At 41.4% G+C, this 19,842-nt stretch overlaps 1 protein-coding gene across 2 annotated transcripts in view; it reads right to left on the minus strand.

Annotated features, from left to right (window-relative positions):
• The window catches only part of Pde6c (phosphodiesterase 6C), a 61,165-nt gene that overhangs the window by 12,146 nt on the left and 29,177 nt on the right, over nucleotides 1-19,842 (minus strand). For both annotated transcript variants that reach the window (XM_008853091.2, XM_008853089.2), the window contains exon 15: nucleotides 15,862-15,949. In XM_008853091.2, the coding sequence (XP_008851313.1) occupies nucleotides 15,862-15,949 (88 nt within the window). The remainder of the gene's footprint in view (nucleotides 1-15,861; nucleotides 15,950-19,842) is intronic.

The raw sequence follows: 19,842 nt of genomic DNA on the forward strand, positions 1-19,842 counted from the left end.
TCCTATAAATTACATTGTTGCCCTATCATTTGTTATTATTATTATTATTATTATTATTATTACTTAGAGTTTTGAGACTAGATCCAAGTTAAAATAAAATTTCAGAGACATTTCCAGAGCCCTTCCCCAAGTCTGCCAGCACCCCCCTCTGTGCCATGGAACTGTGTGGCCCTTACAACCCTAACTCCAGAGTAGCGTATCACTCAACTCTCACCAGAGAAGCTTATTTTTACAGCAGATAGCGATTAACGCAGAGACACAACCCAGTCGACATGCAGAGACTAAGAGACTGTGGAGTGCTCAGCACTAAATGAGACACCTATATCAAATCATTTTCCCAAATGGCTGAGAGTGTGGCAGAAGAGGGGCTGGAAAGACTTTAAGAGCCAAAGGTGGTAGATGGACTATAAGGAAACTGTTTCCAGATACAACTGGGTAGTTGCACATATGAACCCACATTGTGGGTTGTGACAGCATGCATAAGACCTGTGCAAGTCCAAGCCAGACAAAATCCCAGCACGAAGAGGGGCAAGTGGGCACAGCATCCCACCCTTAGCTAAGGAGCTATTGACAATTGATAGTTGCTCAGAGAAGCAGAGTCAGTTTTCTTTGACAGTGTGACTCCGGGTAGGTTAAACATGCCCGAAGGGATGACCCATACCCAAGAGAATCTGAGGAACACAAATTAGACTTGATGGGCTTAAAAAAAAAATTAGATGGGATGGGTAGGGAAGTGGGAATAGATCACAGAGGAGATGGGGAAGGGGTTGAGTATGATCAAAATATCTTGTATGACATTCTCAGTCAATAAAATACTATTTAAAAATAAAATTTCAAATCCAAGGCCAAATATGGCTGTCAGTCATTCCAGGAGACTGTTGAGTTCTTGCTTAGGAACTCAAGTTCTATGTAACATACAATCTTCACTCACGCTATGAGAATTTCATATTCAGACCCCTCCCCATCTGCACCCTCCTTTCTGCCTGATTTCATGTCTCCTGTTACTATTTTTAAGACTTATGGAGTCTAATTCGCTTCTGCAAATTCCCTTCAGTGTGGGTCCATTCCTGGAGCCTGGTCAATCTACCCAGCATCACATCCTTAAAGAAAACTGACTCTCCCTCTCCTAGCAGCTGTCAATTGCCAATAGTTCCTCAGCTAGGGGTGGGGCTTCTTAATCACCTCCCTCTGCAATGCTGGTCAAGCCATCTTTTTATGTTACCTTCAAAGGTACGAAAGCAGTATTTTACAAAGCATATGTTAAGTACTAGAAAGGAATCTATTTTATTGTTGTTGTTAAAACAATGAGTTCTGGCTGGAGAGATGGCTTAGTGGTTAACAACACTTGCTGTGACCACAAGACCACAAGGAAACAGTGACCACAAGAAAATAGTTTTCCAGACAGCTGGTCAGTTACTCATGTGAACTCACAGCAATGGTGACAACAAGCACAAGTCCAATGCAAGTGCAAACCAAATCCAAGTACAGACATGGGGAAGTGGGTAAGAAACCACAACCCTGCTGAAGGAACTTTGGGCAACTGATGGCCACAGCCTCTTTCAAGAGTGGATCAACCAGGCTTCTCCCACACGGAAGGACATTTGGGGGACACAGAAATAGACTTTATATGCGATATATATATATATATATATATATATATATATGATAGAGTACATTAAATTGGGTGGGGGGTAGTAAGAGGAGGCGTGGATAGGAAAGGAATCTAAATATCAGCAAATTATATTGTATGAAAATCTCAAAAATTCAATAAAAACATTTTTAAAAAGCACTTGCTGCTCTTGCAGAGGAGCCAGGTTTGGTACCCTGCCCAGCACCAACACTGTGTGGCTCACAACCATCTGTAGCTCCAGCTCTAGGGATGCCCTCTTCTGACCTCTAGGGGCACCAGGCACACACATGGTACATATGCATACATGTACATAAAGTTTTTAAAACTTTAAAAATTTGCTTTATCACAGCAACTATAGCCAGTCTCTTGAGATGGGCAGAGTCAAGCAATAACCATCAAACATCCATATTACAGTAAAGAAAAAGAAAATTTGTATTAAAATAATTTTTTTAAGTTCGTTTTTTTAATATTATTTATGTTCCTATGCCTGTGTGAGTATATGCCTGGTGTGTGCAGGTATCCAAGGAGTCCAGAAGAGGGCATCAGATCCTCTGAAGCTAAAGGAGGCTGTGAGCCACCCTGCATGGGTGCTGGGAACTGAACCTAGATCCTCTAGAAGACCTAGCAAGTGTTTTAACCACTGAACCATCTACCCAGCTCCTAAAACTCAGTTTCTCTCTATGACAATTCACAACTTCATTGATGATATAAATCCAAATTCTCTTGGGGTTTTGTTTGTTTTATTTTGTTTTGTCTTTTCAGACAAGGTCTTATACAGCATAGTCTATGTAGCCAAGGATGACTTTGAACTCCTGATCCTTCTGCCTCTGCCTCCCAGAGCTGAGATTACAGATGTGCTACCATGCCACCACACCCAGCTCAATCTTAACTAAATCTTCTGACTCAAATACTTTCAATCTAATCTGGATTGAAAGGTGAGCAGGGAAACAGGTGGATCATTGGTCTTTTTAATCTCACTTAACCTGCCCCTGGTTTTAGTATGATGACAACTCTCCCTGCAAACTGCTCAGTTAGGCCAGAGGCAAGTTTATATAGGTCATGTTAGAAATGAGCTGGGGGTCTCAAGAAAATGACCACACAACCCAAGCAAGGCAAAAAAATGTCAACAAGCAAAACATTTTACTTCTGCACAAAGGTGCATAGCCATGCCAAACCAAGCTCCAGAGAAAGACCTATGGGGTTTTTATTCCTTACACAGAGTGGGTCTTGTGCCTCCTGAGTGGTCAGAGCTCAGCCTCATATTCCAAAGAGACTGGCTGATTCAAAGCCCTGCAGCTGATAAGCAGAATACAATTTTGAGCACTAAGTGCAACTTTGAGCATATATTTTGATTTCATGAAGTGCTGACATTGGAGGAATTGGAATTTCTGTTAATCAGCTTCTTTGCAATTTTTTAAAATGGAGTTTTGTCTTATTTGACCCTTTAGTAGAAAAGAAAGTGCCTTTCCTTTAGATTTCCCACCCTCAGTCACTGCCTTTATCAGTTCATGGATGCATACTTGCTGCGTTGTAAGCCATGAAGGGGATTTGATTCAGACACAAACACTGCTGACTCGATCACATTGGAGGCTAACCCTGACTGTCATACTAGGAAAAAAGAAGGAAAGAGAGGAGGTACATTGTGAAAAAGCCTTGAACTTGTAAGCAAATTAATACTTAAAGTACCTAAAATCATTTAAAAAGGCAAAACTGAGTGCTGATTCAAAGAAATGATCCCCTGGGACAGTGCCTTCCCAGGCTCCACTGTGTCAAGTTGGACAGAAGACATAATAACCAATAACCACTGATCAAGACAATCAATGTTCATTATGCAGAAATTATTTTAATACATGTTGCTTATAAATCTGGACACTTGTTTCTATTTGAAGTTGACAGATTAGCCACAGTTCTGCTTTCCAATAAGAAACAACACTGGATTGAAAAAAAATAGAAGCCATAGTAACAAAACCATGATACTGGTATAGAAATTAGACACATATAGATTAGTGGAACAGACAGGGAACTCAGAGTGCTGGGGATGTAGTTCAGTCGGCAGAGTGCTTGCTTAGCATGCTTGAAGCCCTGAATCTGATCCTCAGCACTGCAGAAATAGGATGTGAAATCCGAGCACTCAGGAGGTGGCAGGAGAAGACCAGAAATTCAAAATCATTATTAGCTGTATAGGGAGGTCAAGGCCAGCCTGGAATAAAGAATAGAGACTCAGAAAGAAACCTACATATCTAAGGCCATGGAAACCATTGAAGAAAAGATACTTCAATAAATAGGGCTGGGAAAACTGGGTATCTACATATAGAAAACTGAAACTGAATTCCTCTTTCTCACCCTGTACAAAATGGACTTAAAATTGATCAAGGCAGGCCTCAAACAGAGGCAGGTTAGCATAGGAGACAGCTTAGTGAATGGGGACCTCCATATGGTCTTGGCTTATGCACATCCTACCTTGTAATAATGCACTTGGCAGCCTATCTCCTTCATCTGCACCCACCATGCACACACACCCTCTCTGAACAATGCACCTAGCAACCTTAGAGCCCCCCAAGTCCCCACTGCATTGGGATACATATACTCCCATCTCAGAACAATAATGTAAATCATCCCACCCCATAATGATCAAATTTAGACAGTTTCTATTCGAGTGTATTCCCAACATATCCAGATGTAAAGAACAGAAGGGCTCATCTGGCCTGAACTGGTTGGGGCACATGAGTATAAGGCAAAAATTTTCAGGGAGAATCTCCTATTTCCATCTTATGCCTATGCATAATTAGATATGCATATGATTAAAATCAGATGGATTATGGAAAAGGACATGCACAGTAAAGAAATTGTTCTGTAAATTATCTGTCAATCAAAATATTATCTATCAATCAAAATAGAGAAGCACTCAAGCTAGCCTCTTAGTAACCAGCTCCTCCTTCTCTTGAACCCATGAAAGGACGTCTTGAACAATAATCAGGGCCCTTGAGCATCTGAATTCATGTATCCTGCTGTCAATCTTGGCAGAGTATCTCTCTTTAACTGTACTATTGCTTTGTTCCAAATAAAATTATCTTGTTTTGCAGATCTGTGTGAGTGCTTCTTTTCAATTCTTTTGGTCAAGAGCCCAGAAACACCCAGATCAGACCCCAGCCACCTTAAAAAAACTACTCAGGTAAAACAGTTCAAGGTATAGCCACAAATAAGTTCCTCCAAGATAAGACCTTACATCTTGGGGGGAAGCTCCTTAAGGTGGAGGATGTTAAAAGGGAGGTAAAACAGCAGGATGTTCTAAGGGGAGGTGAAACATTTGAGCCTGCAGGGGGAAATCCCTGAAACTGACCAGTTACCATACCTCTCCCTCCCCAGGCATATATAAGCCCTAAGGACCGTGGAGAGACACTCTCAGAACAGCCCAACTACCTAGAAGAAGCAGAGAGCAGCTGACTTGCCTGGAGGCAGCTCAGACCAGCTTAGCTGCCCCTAAGAGATTCTTTCCAACTTGTCCAGCTCCCTGCAGGCTGTATTGTGCAGTGCGCTCCAAGCTTCTAGCTTCTGTGAAATATCATCCAGGCTAAGATGAGCTTTTGACGAGTCATTTCTGCTCCTGTAAGTAACCCCTCACCCATATGTCCTATAAGTAACCCCAATAAACTCACTGGTTCACCAAGTTGGACTTTGATAATATCCTTATTTTGGTCTGTTTTGGTTCCCTATCTGAGGTAAGAAGATGTTTGTTCAAGTCTCCCCAGGAACAGTGTCACACAACAAGTATTTACTGAGTTGGACCCTGACTGTTTAGAAAATAATAGCAAGACTTGACAAATGGAGCTATATCCACTAAAACTATTCTGCACACCTAAAACAAATAAATTCAAATTATCAGACTAAAGAAACAGCCTACAGAATGGGAGAAACTCTTTGCTAGTCACTCATCTAACAGAGGAAATAACATCCAGAATACATAAAGAACCAAGAAATCAACACTGAAGGAACAAGTAACCCACTCAATAGAAGAGTAAATGGTCTAAACAGATAATTCTCAAAAAAAGTGCAAGCAGGGAAACAGATCAAAACTACACTGAGATTGTATTTTGCCCCAGCCAGAATGGCTACTATAAAAAATAAAAACATCCTGAAAAGTAACAGAGATATGGAGGAAAGCAAATGCTTACATATTGTTGGTGGGACTGTTAGTGGGGTCACTATGGAAAACGGTATGGAGGTTCCACAAAAACTCAAACAGAACTACCATATGACTCAGCTGTACCATTCCTGGGCACGTACCTGAAGGAAACAAAATTAGCTCCATAAGGGACACCTGCATAACCATATTTAGCACAGCACTATTCACTACAGCTAAGCTGTGGAACAAGCTTTATGTGCCTGTAACAGGAGAATGGTTGAAAAAAATATTATGTATGTAACACATATATGTATGTAATGGAGCATTAGTCGCTCATAAAGAATGATGAAATCTACCAGGCGTGGTGGCGTACATCTTTAATCCCAGCACTCAGGAAGCAGAGGCAGGTGGATCTCTGTGAGATCGAGGCCAGCCTGGTCCACATAGTGAGTTCCACGTCAGCTGGGGCTATGGGAGACCCTGTCTGGGAAAAAAAGAAAAAGAAAATAAAAGAAGAATGAGGAAATCATGTTTGCAGGAGAATGGACGGAGCTAGAGGCCATGACACTAAGCAAAATAAGCCAGATGATGCAAAGCAAGCACCGCACGCTTCCTGTCACGGGGAAGCTGGAATACCAGCAAATTAAAGATAATCTGAAACTAGAGCAACTACCAGAGAAGGGTGGCCACCTGGAGGACCGTGGCAGAGGAGGGTGACCACCTGGAGGACCGTGGCAGAGGAGGGTGACCACCTGGAGGACCGTGGCAGAGGAGGGTGACCACCTGGAGGACCGTGGCAGAGGAGGGTGGCCAAGGACTGGAGGTGGAAGTGTGGATCCCACCAGAACGACAAAGTACAGTATATGTGTACGGGAATGTCACAGTGTAGCACATTAAGATGCACAAACTACATGTCTTAATGACAGTGAAGAAGAAAAAGTACAGCATCGCCACTGGAAAATTTGGTAAGAATACCATTGATTTTCTAGAACTTAACAAATTTACTCTGCATCCTAATGTATGGCCAAATTTGATAAATATTCTTTATTTTTAAAGTGTTTTAAATGTGTATCATTTAGTTGCAGGTGAGATGGCTTATCAAGTAAAAAATCTGCACTGGAAGCCTGATGACATAGGTTCAATCCCAGAGCCCGGATAAGCATGGAAAGAAAGAACCAACTCTACAAAGTTGTCCTCCATACGTGTGCTGTGGTATGAATACACCCATATGCTCTCTCTTTCTCTCTCTCTCTCTCTCTCTCTCTCTCTCACACACACACACACACACACACATAAATACTTACAAGATAATTTTTAATTAAAAATACATTATTTACTTTTAGGTATAAATTTAAAAATATAACTACTAAAAAAATAAAGAAAAGTATGTAAGTAAAAAGGGGGGACTTGGGATTGTAGCTCAGTGGTAGAACACTTGCCTAGCATGTGCAAGGCCCTGGGTTCTGTCCCTATAACCACAAGAAAGAAAAAGGAAAAGGGGTTTGTGTCCAACGTGCAATACTGCTGTCTTGGTGCCTGGCATAGCAGACCTGAGTTTCACTCATGTCTGTTCTCCCAGTCATTTCCACTTCCACCTAAAAAAAAATGTACTCTTCTATTTTAAAACCTTACATTTCTTAATTCTGCATTCTTTTACTTTCAGTTTTGTTTATTTTTGTTTTTTGAGACTGGATCTCACAGTCCAACTCAGGCTGACTGAGAAGTCTCTCCAAGTAGCCAAGCATGACCTTGAACTCCTGATCCTCCTGCCTGTACCTCCCAAGTACTAGAATTACAAGCATTTTACAGGCATGTACTATGACCCCCAGCTCTTACCTGAAGTTCCTATAGAAGAGCTGATTGGCTCCTTTTTAAGTTCTTGATGCAGAGTCCTATAAAGAATCCCATTTCTGATTTTATATAGTTGCTAGAAAATTCTTGATCGAGCTTGTGGGAGAGGTCTAATAAATGTCCCTCATTGTACATCTTTTGGGTCATAAATGGCCTTTATTGTGCTCTATAACATTTTTCTCCATTAGTTTTTACTTGTTTTTAAATACTGTATGTATTTTTGGAAATTCCATTATATCCCTTTTTTAATAGTTCGGGTATGAAATATAAATACGCACATAAATTTGGGCTTTCTGAATTCTGTTCAACTTAAGAAAAACTGCTGTGGCTGGTAGTACACACCTATAATCCCAGAATTTGAGAGATTGAGGCAGGAGCATTATGAGATCAAGGCCATTTTAGACAACAGAGTGAGTTCTGGACCAACCTGGCTTGGCTCAAAATACCAAAAAAGAAAAAAGTCAAACAAAACAAATCCTCACATCCTTTAATTAGAATCAGAAGTCTCAGGGCGTTCACACCATGTGAACAAGTAGGGATGTCTCTCTAAAACCCACAAAACGGCAGCCAAGGAGAAGCCTATGCAGAGCTGTCTCTTAAGCCAAAGGGAATTCCATAAGTCTAAAAAGCTAAGTGGAAGGCCTGGGATGGCCAGATGTGGAGCCTGTGGCATCACAGGCTTTGCCCAGTGTGAGCCTTCCTAATTGCTAGAAAGCCAAATGAAAGAAAAATTGATGAGAGCCTGAAACAAATAATTAGAAGATGCAGATTCCCCAGTTTTCTTCCCAAGATATCTGGCTCTGTTCAAGCATCAGGATTTTCAAATGAGGACAAATGTAAATCTTTGCATAAAGAGCATAAGGCTATAAAATACTCTGCAGAGTCAGAATCATTCCAATGAAAACGTGAATGAATTTGTGAATGACAGATTAGGCCGAGCATGATGGTGCTTGGCTTTAATCCCAGCACTTGGGCGGCAGAGGCAGCAGATCTCTGTGAGATCGAGGCCAGCCTGGTTGCAGTCCAGCTGGGTCTACAGGAAGACTCTGTCTCAAAAAGAAAAAAGACAGATTAGGTCCAAAGTATACTGGGCTCACATAGTTGAATTAAGAACAAATAATAGTGAACATTATAGAAAAAAATCAAAATTTTATAGTTACTGGTGCTAATATAAAAATACTAATGGTAGTAAATAACATACGAAATAGAGGAGGAAAGCTAAGAAAAGTGTAAATATCATAATTGCTTTGTATTTCATAACAGGGAGAAAACAGATACTGCAACATTAACTCACATAGTTAAGCAAGCGACTGCTCACGTATGGTTTTCTGTAATTCTCCTAGTCACTTGTTATTCATTTCAAAGATCCCTTTAAAAATTAACATCTCTTTTTACAATGACACAATTATGTGAAGAGCTGCAATTCCTTCTTAATATAGTGCTTGAAACTCATGCTAGAGAGGAAAACAAAGAGAGGAAATTAAAGGAGTGTTCATTAGAAAAGGTCAAATTATCCCTTTTGGCAGATGATATGATATTATACTTAAGAGATCCCAAAAATTCCACCAGAAAACTCCTAGAACTGATCAATACTTTCAGTAAAGTGGCAGGTTATAAAATTAATCTACAAAAACCTATAGCCTTTCTATATGCCGATAACAAGCAATTGGAAAAAGAATATGGGGAAACCCTCCCATTCACAATAGCCTTAAAAATTAAAATAAAATATCTCCAAATAAACCTGACCAAAGACATTAAAGACCTCTGCAATGAAAATTTCAAATCTCTAAAGAAAGAGATTGAGGAAGACACCAGAAGATGGAAGGACCTCCCATGCTCATGGATTGGAAGAATTAATATTGTGAAAATGACCATCCTACCAAAAGCTGCTTATAGATTTAATGCAATGACAATTAAAATCCCCATGACATTCTTCACAGAATTAGAAAAAAAAATCCTAAAACTCATAAGGAAGCACAGAAGACTCTGGATAGCCAAAGTAACCCTGAACACAAAGAGCAATGCTTGGGGATTACTATACCAGATCTCAAACTAAATTCCAGAGCTATTGTCATAAAAATGGCATGGTACTAGCACAAAAATAGACCTGTAGATCACTGGAAGATAATTGAAGATCCAAACATGAGTACGTGCAATTTCAGCCACCTGGTATTTGACAAAGGGGCCAAGAACATTCACTGGAGGAAAGACAGCATGTTCAGCAAATGGTGCCAGCAAAACTGGATCTCCACCTGTATAAGAATGAAAGTAGACCCTTATCTTTCACCTTCCATCAAAGTCAACTCCAAATGAATCAAAGACCTCAATATGAAACCTGAAGCTCTGAAACTGTTAGAAAAAGACATTGGCAGTAACCTATAAGTTATAGGTGTAGGAAAGGACTTTCTAAATTGGACATCATTTACAAAACATTTTTGGGGGGCTGGAGAGATGGCTCAGCGATTAAGAACACTGGCTGTTCTTGCAGAAGACCCAGGTTTGAATCCCAGCACCCACATGGCAGTTAACAACTGTCCATAACTCCAGTTCCAGTTCCAATATCCATGTGTATAGCTGAAGGCTACATAACAAGAAATGGTGCCAGACAAGGTAAGCCTCCCTTTGAGTTGTTGGCCAGGGGAGCCCAAGAGACTCCCAAAATTACAAAGGCTATTGCCACAACCCTTGATTGCTTCCCAGAACTTGAAGGTATGATCATATTGCTGAAGACAGGACATAACTCCAACACAGGATTTGGACCAATGGAGCTGGAATTAACTTGGAAGCCACCTCCCCTGAAGGCTCGCTCTCATAGCCCTGGAGAGCACTATGCAAACTGCTAAGGGAGAACATCAATCGATGGTCCAACTCCAGTTTTAAGGCCTAAAAACCTCATCAATGATCAGCACAGCAAACAACATTGGTGTAGTAGTGAGACTTTTATGTTGGGGGTAATCAACAGCTACCTAATTGGACTTAAAGCCCGCTCAATGGGAGGAAACTCATGTGGAACTGTAAACCTAGCCAAACACACATGGCTGGAGAGGTCATAGATCTTAGAGAAAACCCCAAGGCTGTCACACCCCTAGCAAATGTAATTTCTTACTATGTTCAAATATGGATCCTTATATTTACAGACAAGTATCCCAATCACCATTCATCAAAGAAGTTTCTTTTGCAATAGACGGAGATTATTGCAGAGTTCCACAATTGATCATACACAGATTGTCTCTGAGTTGCCCAAGCCTAAGTGGCACATCTTCAATGCAACCTCTACACCTAAGGCTCACAGAACATAGAACAAGGGATAAAGAGAACACTAATGCATCTTTTAACTCTCATCAGTGAAGTGCCCTCATGCAACAGAGGGCCAGGAACACAAAAGTTCACAAATGGCCAAAGTGTAGAGAATAAGAGTCTGCAGAGTGTGGGTCTTTGGACAAGACTCCTATATTAAACTCCACCCACCCAGGGCTCAGGGACCATTGTGGAAGAGGTGGAAAGGTTGTAAGAGCCAGGGAAGAGGTGCATGGCCATATGGAAATAGAGTCCTACAGGCTCCTGGGACCTTGGTCATAGGAACCTACAGCAATGGTGTGAGCATGCATAAGGCCCATGCGAACTCAAGCAGACAAAATCCCAGCATAGAACTGTATAAATGGGCAGCAGGCCCCAATTTTAGTCAAAGAACTATTGGCAGCTGATTACTGCTGGGTAGGGAAAAGCTAATCTTCTTAAAGGGAGGGACTCTAGATAGGCTGACTAGACCTCAGTGGATGAACTTGCACTGAGGGATATTTGGGAACACTAACTTGACTCACCTTAACACAAATGATAGAATGCATGAATTCCAGTGGGGTGGGGTGGCTATGGGAGGTGCCAGTGGGGAAGGGAATATAAAGATGATTAAGATGTTCTGTTGAAATACACAAAAAATTCAATAAAAAAAATTACAAAAAAGGAATGACTCACTGACATACACTAGATTCTCAACAAATCTCAAAGTTATTATTCTGCATGTACAAAATCAATACAAAACAAACAATTATTATATGACTGTATTTATTAAAACCTAGAAAACACAAAATAATTTTATAGGGACTGAAAACATTTCAGTGGTTCCCTAGAGTTGGGTGCAGGGAAGGGAGAACTCGGGGACATGGACAATCATCCGGATGATTGAGACTTTTTGTAATCTTTTTTAAATTGAATTTTTGTGTATCTCATATAGAACATCTCAATCAATCTTAATCATCCTTATACCGTCTTCCCCACCGGCATCCTCTCATACCCCTCCCCCACTGGAATTCATACATTCTGTCATTTTTGTTAGGACTATTGTGTCAAGTTAGGGTCCCCAGACATTCCTCAGTACAAGTTCATCTACTGAGGTCTAGTCAGGCTATCTAGAATCCCTCGCTTTAGCAAGATGATCTCTTCTTCACCTCAGCAGTAATCAGTTGCCAATATTTCTTCAGCTAAGACTGGGGTCAGCTGTCAATTTCCCCAATTCTATGCTGGGTTTTTGTCTGTTTGAGTGTGCATGGATCCTGTGCATGATGACACACACCATTGCTGTAGGTTCATAGGAGCTTGTAGGATCTGTTTTCGTATGATCATGCACCTCCTCCCTAGCTCTTGCAGTCTTTCTGCCCGCTCTTTCTCAATGGTCCCTGACCCTGGGTGGGTGAAGTTTAATACAGGAGTCCTGTTCAAGGACCAGGATGTTTTGTATCTTAATCCTGCAGTGGTTCCCTAGTATGGAAAATGGCAAAAACTCATAGAATTGTGTGCTTCAAAGGGATGAGGTTTGCCACATATGTATCTACATAAATACTTCTATAAAATCGATTTAAAACACCAATCTGGCACAGAAACATAGCTTGTAGTATGATCTCACTTTTCAAACTCTTTCTCTGGAGCTAGAGAGATGGCTCAGTGGTTAAGAAGACTGGTTGTTCTTGCAGAAGACCGGGTTCGAATCCCAGCACCCACATGGCAGCCAACAACTGCCTGTAACTCCAATTCTAGGGGATCCAACAGCCTCTTATGACCTCCGTAGGCATTGCATGACACGGGTACACTTACCTACATGCAGGCAATACACTCATACACATAAAATTTTAAAAATTTAAAATCTCTTTCTCGCCATCTGTATAGCACACGCAGGCTGACCCCAGTGAAGTTCATTCAGTGTTAATGATGTGCCCGTTTCTGAGTATTAGGATTTGAACATCATTTATTCCCATTTATATTTGTCTTCCATATTTTACATATTGTTTGCATTTTTATAGTTGTCATAGGTGATGTTTTTACAATTCTTAAGCCATTAATTTCCAAAATATATAAGCACATAATATCCGACTCCCCTTTGCACACTGTTCTGAAAACATTATATAGAGGCACATTTCCAAAACAAAACATTCCAGGAGTACTAGACCCCAGCCCTGTCCCAGCCAGGCCAGGCCAGCCTCTACTCATCAGCTGGTGTGTGTGTGTACGTGTGTGTGTGTGTGTGTGTGTGTGTGTGTGTACATTTATGTGTGTATATATATATTCCTATAAATCTGACTGGAAACATTTCCAGCAGTTTGCTCAGGTGAAAGGTTGACTTGTCTGGCATGGAGCATAGTCAGTTCTATTCATTGAGCAATGACTCCAAACTACAGGAATATAAGGACACATCAGTTCAAAGTTTATAATAGAAAAAACAAAACATATGCGTGTTTCCCCAAAAGCCATCATTCTTCAATAAATCCTAAAATTTTTTCTTGCTAAAGATATTAAAATTTTTAGTGTATGTATTTTCTTTAAGAAATAATAAAAAGATTTACACTGTTTCCCTAAAATTAAAAGCGTATATAATTAGCTAAAAGTGTGGAGTTTTTTGTGCTCAATTTGACTGTTCATAAATTAGCTGTGTGACTGTGTTGCCTAGCAATTGTATTGACAAAGCTTTAAACCCCCGCAGTTGGCAGATTGGATCCTATTGTACACAGGTCCTTGAAAAGATGATATAGATTACTGAGATGCAATATTCCTTTTTAGAAAGAATAATAAGTATTTATATAGCCATCAAAGCCAGGTTAGACTGCAAAGTAAATAACATAAAAAAATTAAGATGGAAAACTGTACCTCTATTACGAACTGTCAAAGCCTGAAGGAAAACCATGTAAAATGCTAGAGGCCTTCCAATGCTACCTATTAAGAATGTCCTTGGCCTTAAGAAACACATGTGTGGCTGATGGGTTATATTTGGCATGGCCTCATTGTATCATAGAAACAGTAGAATGTACAGAAGATACCTCTTCACAAACCGAAGATGGTCTTCGAGCAAAGCAAAGACATGTAACACATCAGGCACTGACAATTTATTCTTACTTCCCTGAAGCACTTTCTTTCTATTCCTATTTTTCATTGTTCTAGAACAGGTATCACCCATACTCTGAATTCTATGTGGAAAGAGGTTCTGTCCGAACACCAGAATTGATAACGATCTGACTTGAAATGCAAAGTCCCAGGCTCTGACTCCAGGGAATCTTCCCAGTAGCAGGACATGGGGTCCTGGGTCTGTGCTTCTAAGAGCCTACTCACCCTCACTCCAATGAACAGGCACTTCTGAAAAAGCAGGGCCACATAGAGCCACAAAAGAATAACAAACCACATACAGCTTGTCCTCTCCAAAACTCACATGGAAATCTGATTATTTGTGTATGGTGTTAAGGGTCGCTTGGGGCCTTTAAAAAGTGATTATGTCACCCGGCGTAGTGGCGCATGCCTTTAATCCCAGCACTCAGGAGGAAGAGGCAGGCAGATCTCTGTGAGTTCAAGGCCAGCCTGGTCTACATAGTGAGTTCCAGGACAGCTGGGGCTACAGGGAGACCCTGTCTCAAAAAGACCAAAAAAAAAAAAAGTGAGTATGTCATTCGGAAAGATGAAAGTATTTCATGGAAAAAGTGGGTTTGTTCTCACAAGAACATGAGGGCAGGGTTAGAAAGGGAGGCAGATCCTTGTGTTTTGCCTGTTCTGCATGTGTCCACTTGATCTTCCACCCTTAGGTCCTTAGTAGAAGCTTAGAAAGTGTGACTGCCTGACCTCAGACTTCTCAGACTTCAGGACTATGAGCCAAAACAAACCTCTGTCCCATATAAATGACCCAGACTCTGGTATTTTGTTATAGCAACAGAAAATAGACCAAGACACAAGGTCAATGCTTTACACCAGCATTGTGGCTTGAGAAATACCACGGTAGCTTTGGGATGGACATGGTCCTGGGTACTGCATGGAGCATAGATTACTAGAACTATTCAAGCCCTTTTCTTCTTTTCCTACCTTTTTTGTCCAGTCTTTCTGCCTTACAAAATGTTCCCCTTGGCTGTACAAGCTTTTTACTACCTAAAAAAAAAAAACACCTTAGTTTTATCTCTACATTGGGATGTCAATCTATATACTGTCTCCCTGAGCCTTTAACAAAAGATTGCCATGGAAGCTGGGATAAAGCCAGTCTCCTAATGAACATATAGTTCTAAGCAGGTTCTCTGCCTGTGAAAAACAGTGTTTCCTTCATTCTAAAAACATCTCATTTGGAACTTTCTTAAAAGAGTGAAATTTTTTCAAACCCACACATTTCCACATGCTTATAAACCCTTTAGATAAAATTGATAAGGAGAAAAAAACTATAGAAGGTTAGTAGTATACAGGAAGTACCAGTTATAATGGGTTCAACGGGCTGGAAGCCACTTCAGCCTGAATCATCCCTGACCCTTCCCCTTTTCCTCCCCTGGAAGTAGCCTGAGGCAGAGCCTCTCAGGGCACCGCTGTTTGATTCTCTCTTATTATATCCTGAGCTGTGCCTACATCTACTACCAAAGCCTGACTTTCTCCAAGGTCCACACCATGCTCTGCAGTGTGTGCCCCAGAAAGAGTAAGAAAACCAGTGGCTACACAGCCACCTTGTTTATAGTTATAAATAATTGCCTCAGTGCGCAGAGAGCCACTTTGCGACCACTGTGTGCTTTTCTGTCTTTCCCCTTGGACCCAGAGATTCTGTGGCTCTTTTGTCGTTTGTGTCTATTACTTCCAGCTTGGTGGTTCCAAACTTAACTGCAATATAACAGCTTCTGTCAGTGGGCTGAGACAGGGATATACAACCTATACAGGGTACACATTGCTGGTGCCATAATGGAAGACCACACTCTTTCTAAGCATCTGCTTGGATACAGAACCTGCAAGCTTCCCCAAAGAAAACCTTCCATACCTCATCCTGCAAGAGAGTCTTACTGTATTCCAGGTGGTGTCTCTCCAAAATGGAAGTCCCATGAAGCTTTGCTAGTGAAGACGTGGACCTAGGAAGAAAAAGATGTAGTGTTTAAAGACTACACAGAACCATACAATATGGCATCTTCACTAGTTTAGGGTTCTTTTTTCATGCTTTCTCTGCCTCCCCACCCAATGGCTATGAAATGGTCAAATACAAAAGATGAAAGATGACAGAGCCAGGTGTGGTGGTGCACGCCTTTAATCCCAGCACTTGGGAGGCAGAGGCAGGCAGATCTCTGTGAGTTCAAGGCCAGCCTGGTCTCCATAACAAATCTAGGCTAGCTAGGGCTACAGGGAGACCTTGTCTCAAAACAGCCAAAAAAATAAAAAAGTTATTTACAGGGAGCCCAGTGCATAAGAAGTTTGGTCCATCTCATGTATATAAAATCTTTAAGTTCCTTGGGTCTGTGGCACTGTCTTGTGTAACATCTAGCAAGCTGTGGCAATCTGTAAACTATCTGCATAGAGAACATTCATTAAGAATTTCCATTCTGGTCCTGGTCGCATAAGCCCGTAATCCCAGTACCCAGGAGGTTGAGGCAGGAGGATTATGAGTTTGAGGCCAGCCTGGGCTACACAGCAAAATTCTGTCTCAAAGATAAATTCCTAGCCAGGTGTGGTGGCGCACACCTTTAATCCCAGCACTTGGGAGGCAGAGGCAGGCAGATCTCTTTGAGTTCAAGGCCAGACTGATCTACATAGCAAGTTTCAGGGCAACCAAGGACACAGTGTGAGACCCAGTCTCTATAAGAAAGAGAAAGAAAGAAAGAAAGAAAGAAAGAAAGAAAGAAAGAAAGGGAGAGAAGGAAGGAAGGAAGGAAGGAAGGAAGGAAAGAAAGAAAGAAAGAAAGAAAGAAAGAAGAAAGAGAGAGAGAGAAAGAAAGAAAGAGAAAGAAAGAAGAAAGAGAGAGAGAAAGAAAGAAAGAAAGAAAGAGGAAGGAAGGAAGGATAGATTTCCAGGAAACAAAATGTAAATCACTCTAAGATGTCATTTCTTCCCTTACCCAAGCCAGTAGCATGCATTTAATCATAAGGCTGGATGATAGCTTTATGTGAGCGAGGACCCAGTCTTTGGCACTCTTTTCTTCTGTGCCGGGGACAGGTGGAGGGGGTCATGCTGATGTATGAAAGAATAGTCTGTTTGTGGATGTGCCACTTATTCCAGCAGATCCAGAGTCCCAAACAAGGAGAAACAGAAGTTATACGTAGGGAGACCTCAGAATCAGCTCAGGACCACAGTTGCCTTGTGAGCAACTGGGTTCTCCATTATGAAAAATAATCAAGTACAGGCCAGACATGGTGGTACATGCCTTTAATCCTAGCACTCAGAGAGGCAGATGTAGGTGGAGCTCTGTGAGATCAAGGTCAACCTGGTCTACATGCTGAGTTCCAGGCCTGCTGGGCCACAGAGACCCTGTCTCAAAAAGACACACACAAAAAAGAGCAAAAGAAAAATAACTAAGTGCTGATTGCTGTAAAATATAGGACGGTGTATAGGGGAAGACAAGATGTCTATGACTCTTGATAGTTTTCTGATAACTTGCATATCTAATAACTGCAGATCTCCAAGGGTAAGATGAAGGAGACTAAAAGATCAGAGAACTAAAACAAAGACAAAAAAATGAGATGAAAAGAAAAGAAATCTAGGGGCTGGAGAGATGGCTCAACAGTTAAGAGCACTGGCTGCTCTTGCAGAGGATCCGGGTTCTATTCCCAGCACCCACATGGTGGCTAACAACCATTCCTAACTCCAGTTCTAAGGGATCCAACACTCTCTTCTGGCCTCCTTGAGCATTACGCAACACGAGTGCACTTACATACATGCAGGCAATACACGTATACACATAAAGTAAAAATAATGAAAAAAGAAATCTATAAACATATAAAAGCGTGAAGCAGAAAACCAACCGGCCAGAAAAATGACAAAGAAAACACAAAGACTTGGAGAAGTAAGAAAAATTTGAAAAAGCCAAGGTTTCCAGGTATTGTCAGGGGGCATAGTCTAAGTCTGAGAGATAAGGAGAAACCAGAACCAAGGTCAGACATGTTGGAGACAATCAGACCAAGAACACAAGGTCAGGCCAGGAGGCGAGTCATCTGTGCCCCCAACAGCTTCTGGTCGCTCTTGCAGATGGTCTTCTGGCTCCCATCAGTGTGAGAAGAATAATTTGATCTTAGTTAAACTTTTCAGTGAGCTACAGTTGCCAATATAACGGCTGAGGACTCCTGAGCAATTCTTCCAATGCAACAGGAGCACATAAAGAGGCTCACTGAGGACTATTTTGAAGGATGGCATGCAAAGAGACTGCATCCAGTCCCAGGAACTTAACAGAGCTGCCAGAAGGCTTCACTCATGCTAAGGCTGAAGAAGGTCTGAGGTCAGGAAACCTCTGTCACCACACATTTCTTCTGTCCACTTTACAGAAAATAAATGGCTGAAGAATGCTAAGAAATCATACACCAGGTCAGTGTGAAGCCTGGGATATAGCTCCAGCCTTCTTTAAAAGTTCCAGGTGCCACGTCCAGTCCTGCTGATGCCTCTAACCTAAGACAACTCTGACTGCATCTTCTTGAGTTTGTTTCCTCATCCATGAAGAGGGGGACAATGATGCCCCCCAAGTGGAGCAACTGGGAGATGAAATAAGACAAGGTATAGCACGTGCTTAGCCTGCACAACACACAGGCATGATGGTGCACAACTGTAACCCCAGCACTCACGAGCCTGAGACAGGAGGATTCTGAGGTCAGTCTAGTCAACACAGCAATACTTTGTCTCAAAAAAATAAAATGAAAAAGAGATGCTCAATGTGTAGTTTCTTTGGAACTGAATGGGCTAAGTGGGCAGAATGAGAAAAGACTCCAGTGACCATCAGGATACTTGCCTTCAAGAGGATAGAATGGCCACTGTGAGCTGGACCCTCTGGAGGTGACGGCGTCCCTGGCCCAAGTCTCAGTGGAGATCGTTCTTTTAAGATGAAGGCTAATCAGCACAGTTGCTCAGAGTGAGAGTAAAGGTTTACAAGGTGCTTTTCATTCAAGGGGTACATTTATGAGTACCTGCGACACAGGTTTCACAGACGTAATTTCATTTGATTCTGACAGGTCAATGTTATACCCCTTTCCTAGCTAAGAAGCTAGGTCTTAAATGGAATAAATGGTTTGCCCAAGATCTCTCAACCAGGAAGTGATTGGATCCCACAAACTAAGACGCCAAAGCCTGTCATCTCTGTAACACTTCTCTGCTTCTGGAGGGTGGTATGTTGTGTGTTAGAACTGACGGTCACATGCGGCTGAGGTAGATGGAACTGGGCAGGCATGAGCACTACTGATGAGTTTTGAAGAATGTTAATGATAATAATAAGAACATAATGCCTAATATTTATTAACAGCTAAAAACCTTTGAGCTGAGGTCTTTATATGCATGACTTCATATAGTCTTCACAACTGCACATGTTAGGTTATTGTAAATTTCTCTGTTCCAGTTGAGGAAATCAAGGCTTAGAGAGTGAATAACTTGTGAACCCAAATCTGTCTGACCCACACCCATACCCTCTTTACTACACTTACTTCCTTGGGGTAAAAGAAGGAGATGACATTGATGTTAGGATAGAAAACCAGCTAAAAGAGTTTGGTAGAGACACAAGACCAGGAAGTAAAGGATTGTGAGCCCAGGAAGATATGTTTTCTACCCTGAGCTGAGGACTGTTCCCTAGACATAAACTAATGTAAATCTAAGTCTAGCACACTTAAATATGTGAATTCAGTACTCTGGTTAAAGTTGTGTGAATGAAACAAAGACACCTGGGAAATGGAAGCAGAAAGGAACGGGAGCTGCAGGTGCAAAGGAGAAAGAGCAGGTGTTATCATGAGGGTGGACGTTCTTGAGGGACAGAATGGCCCAGAGACTAAAACACTTGTT

Source organism: Nannospalax galili, unplaced genomic scaffold (assembly GCF_000622305.1).
Source record: "Nannospalax galili isolate Female #2095 unplaced genomic scaffold, S.galili_v1.0 scaffold1027, whole genome shotgun sequence".
Lineage (NCBI taxonomy): Eukaryota > Metazoa > Chordata > Mammalia > Rodentia > Spalacidae > Nannospalax > Nannospalax galili.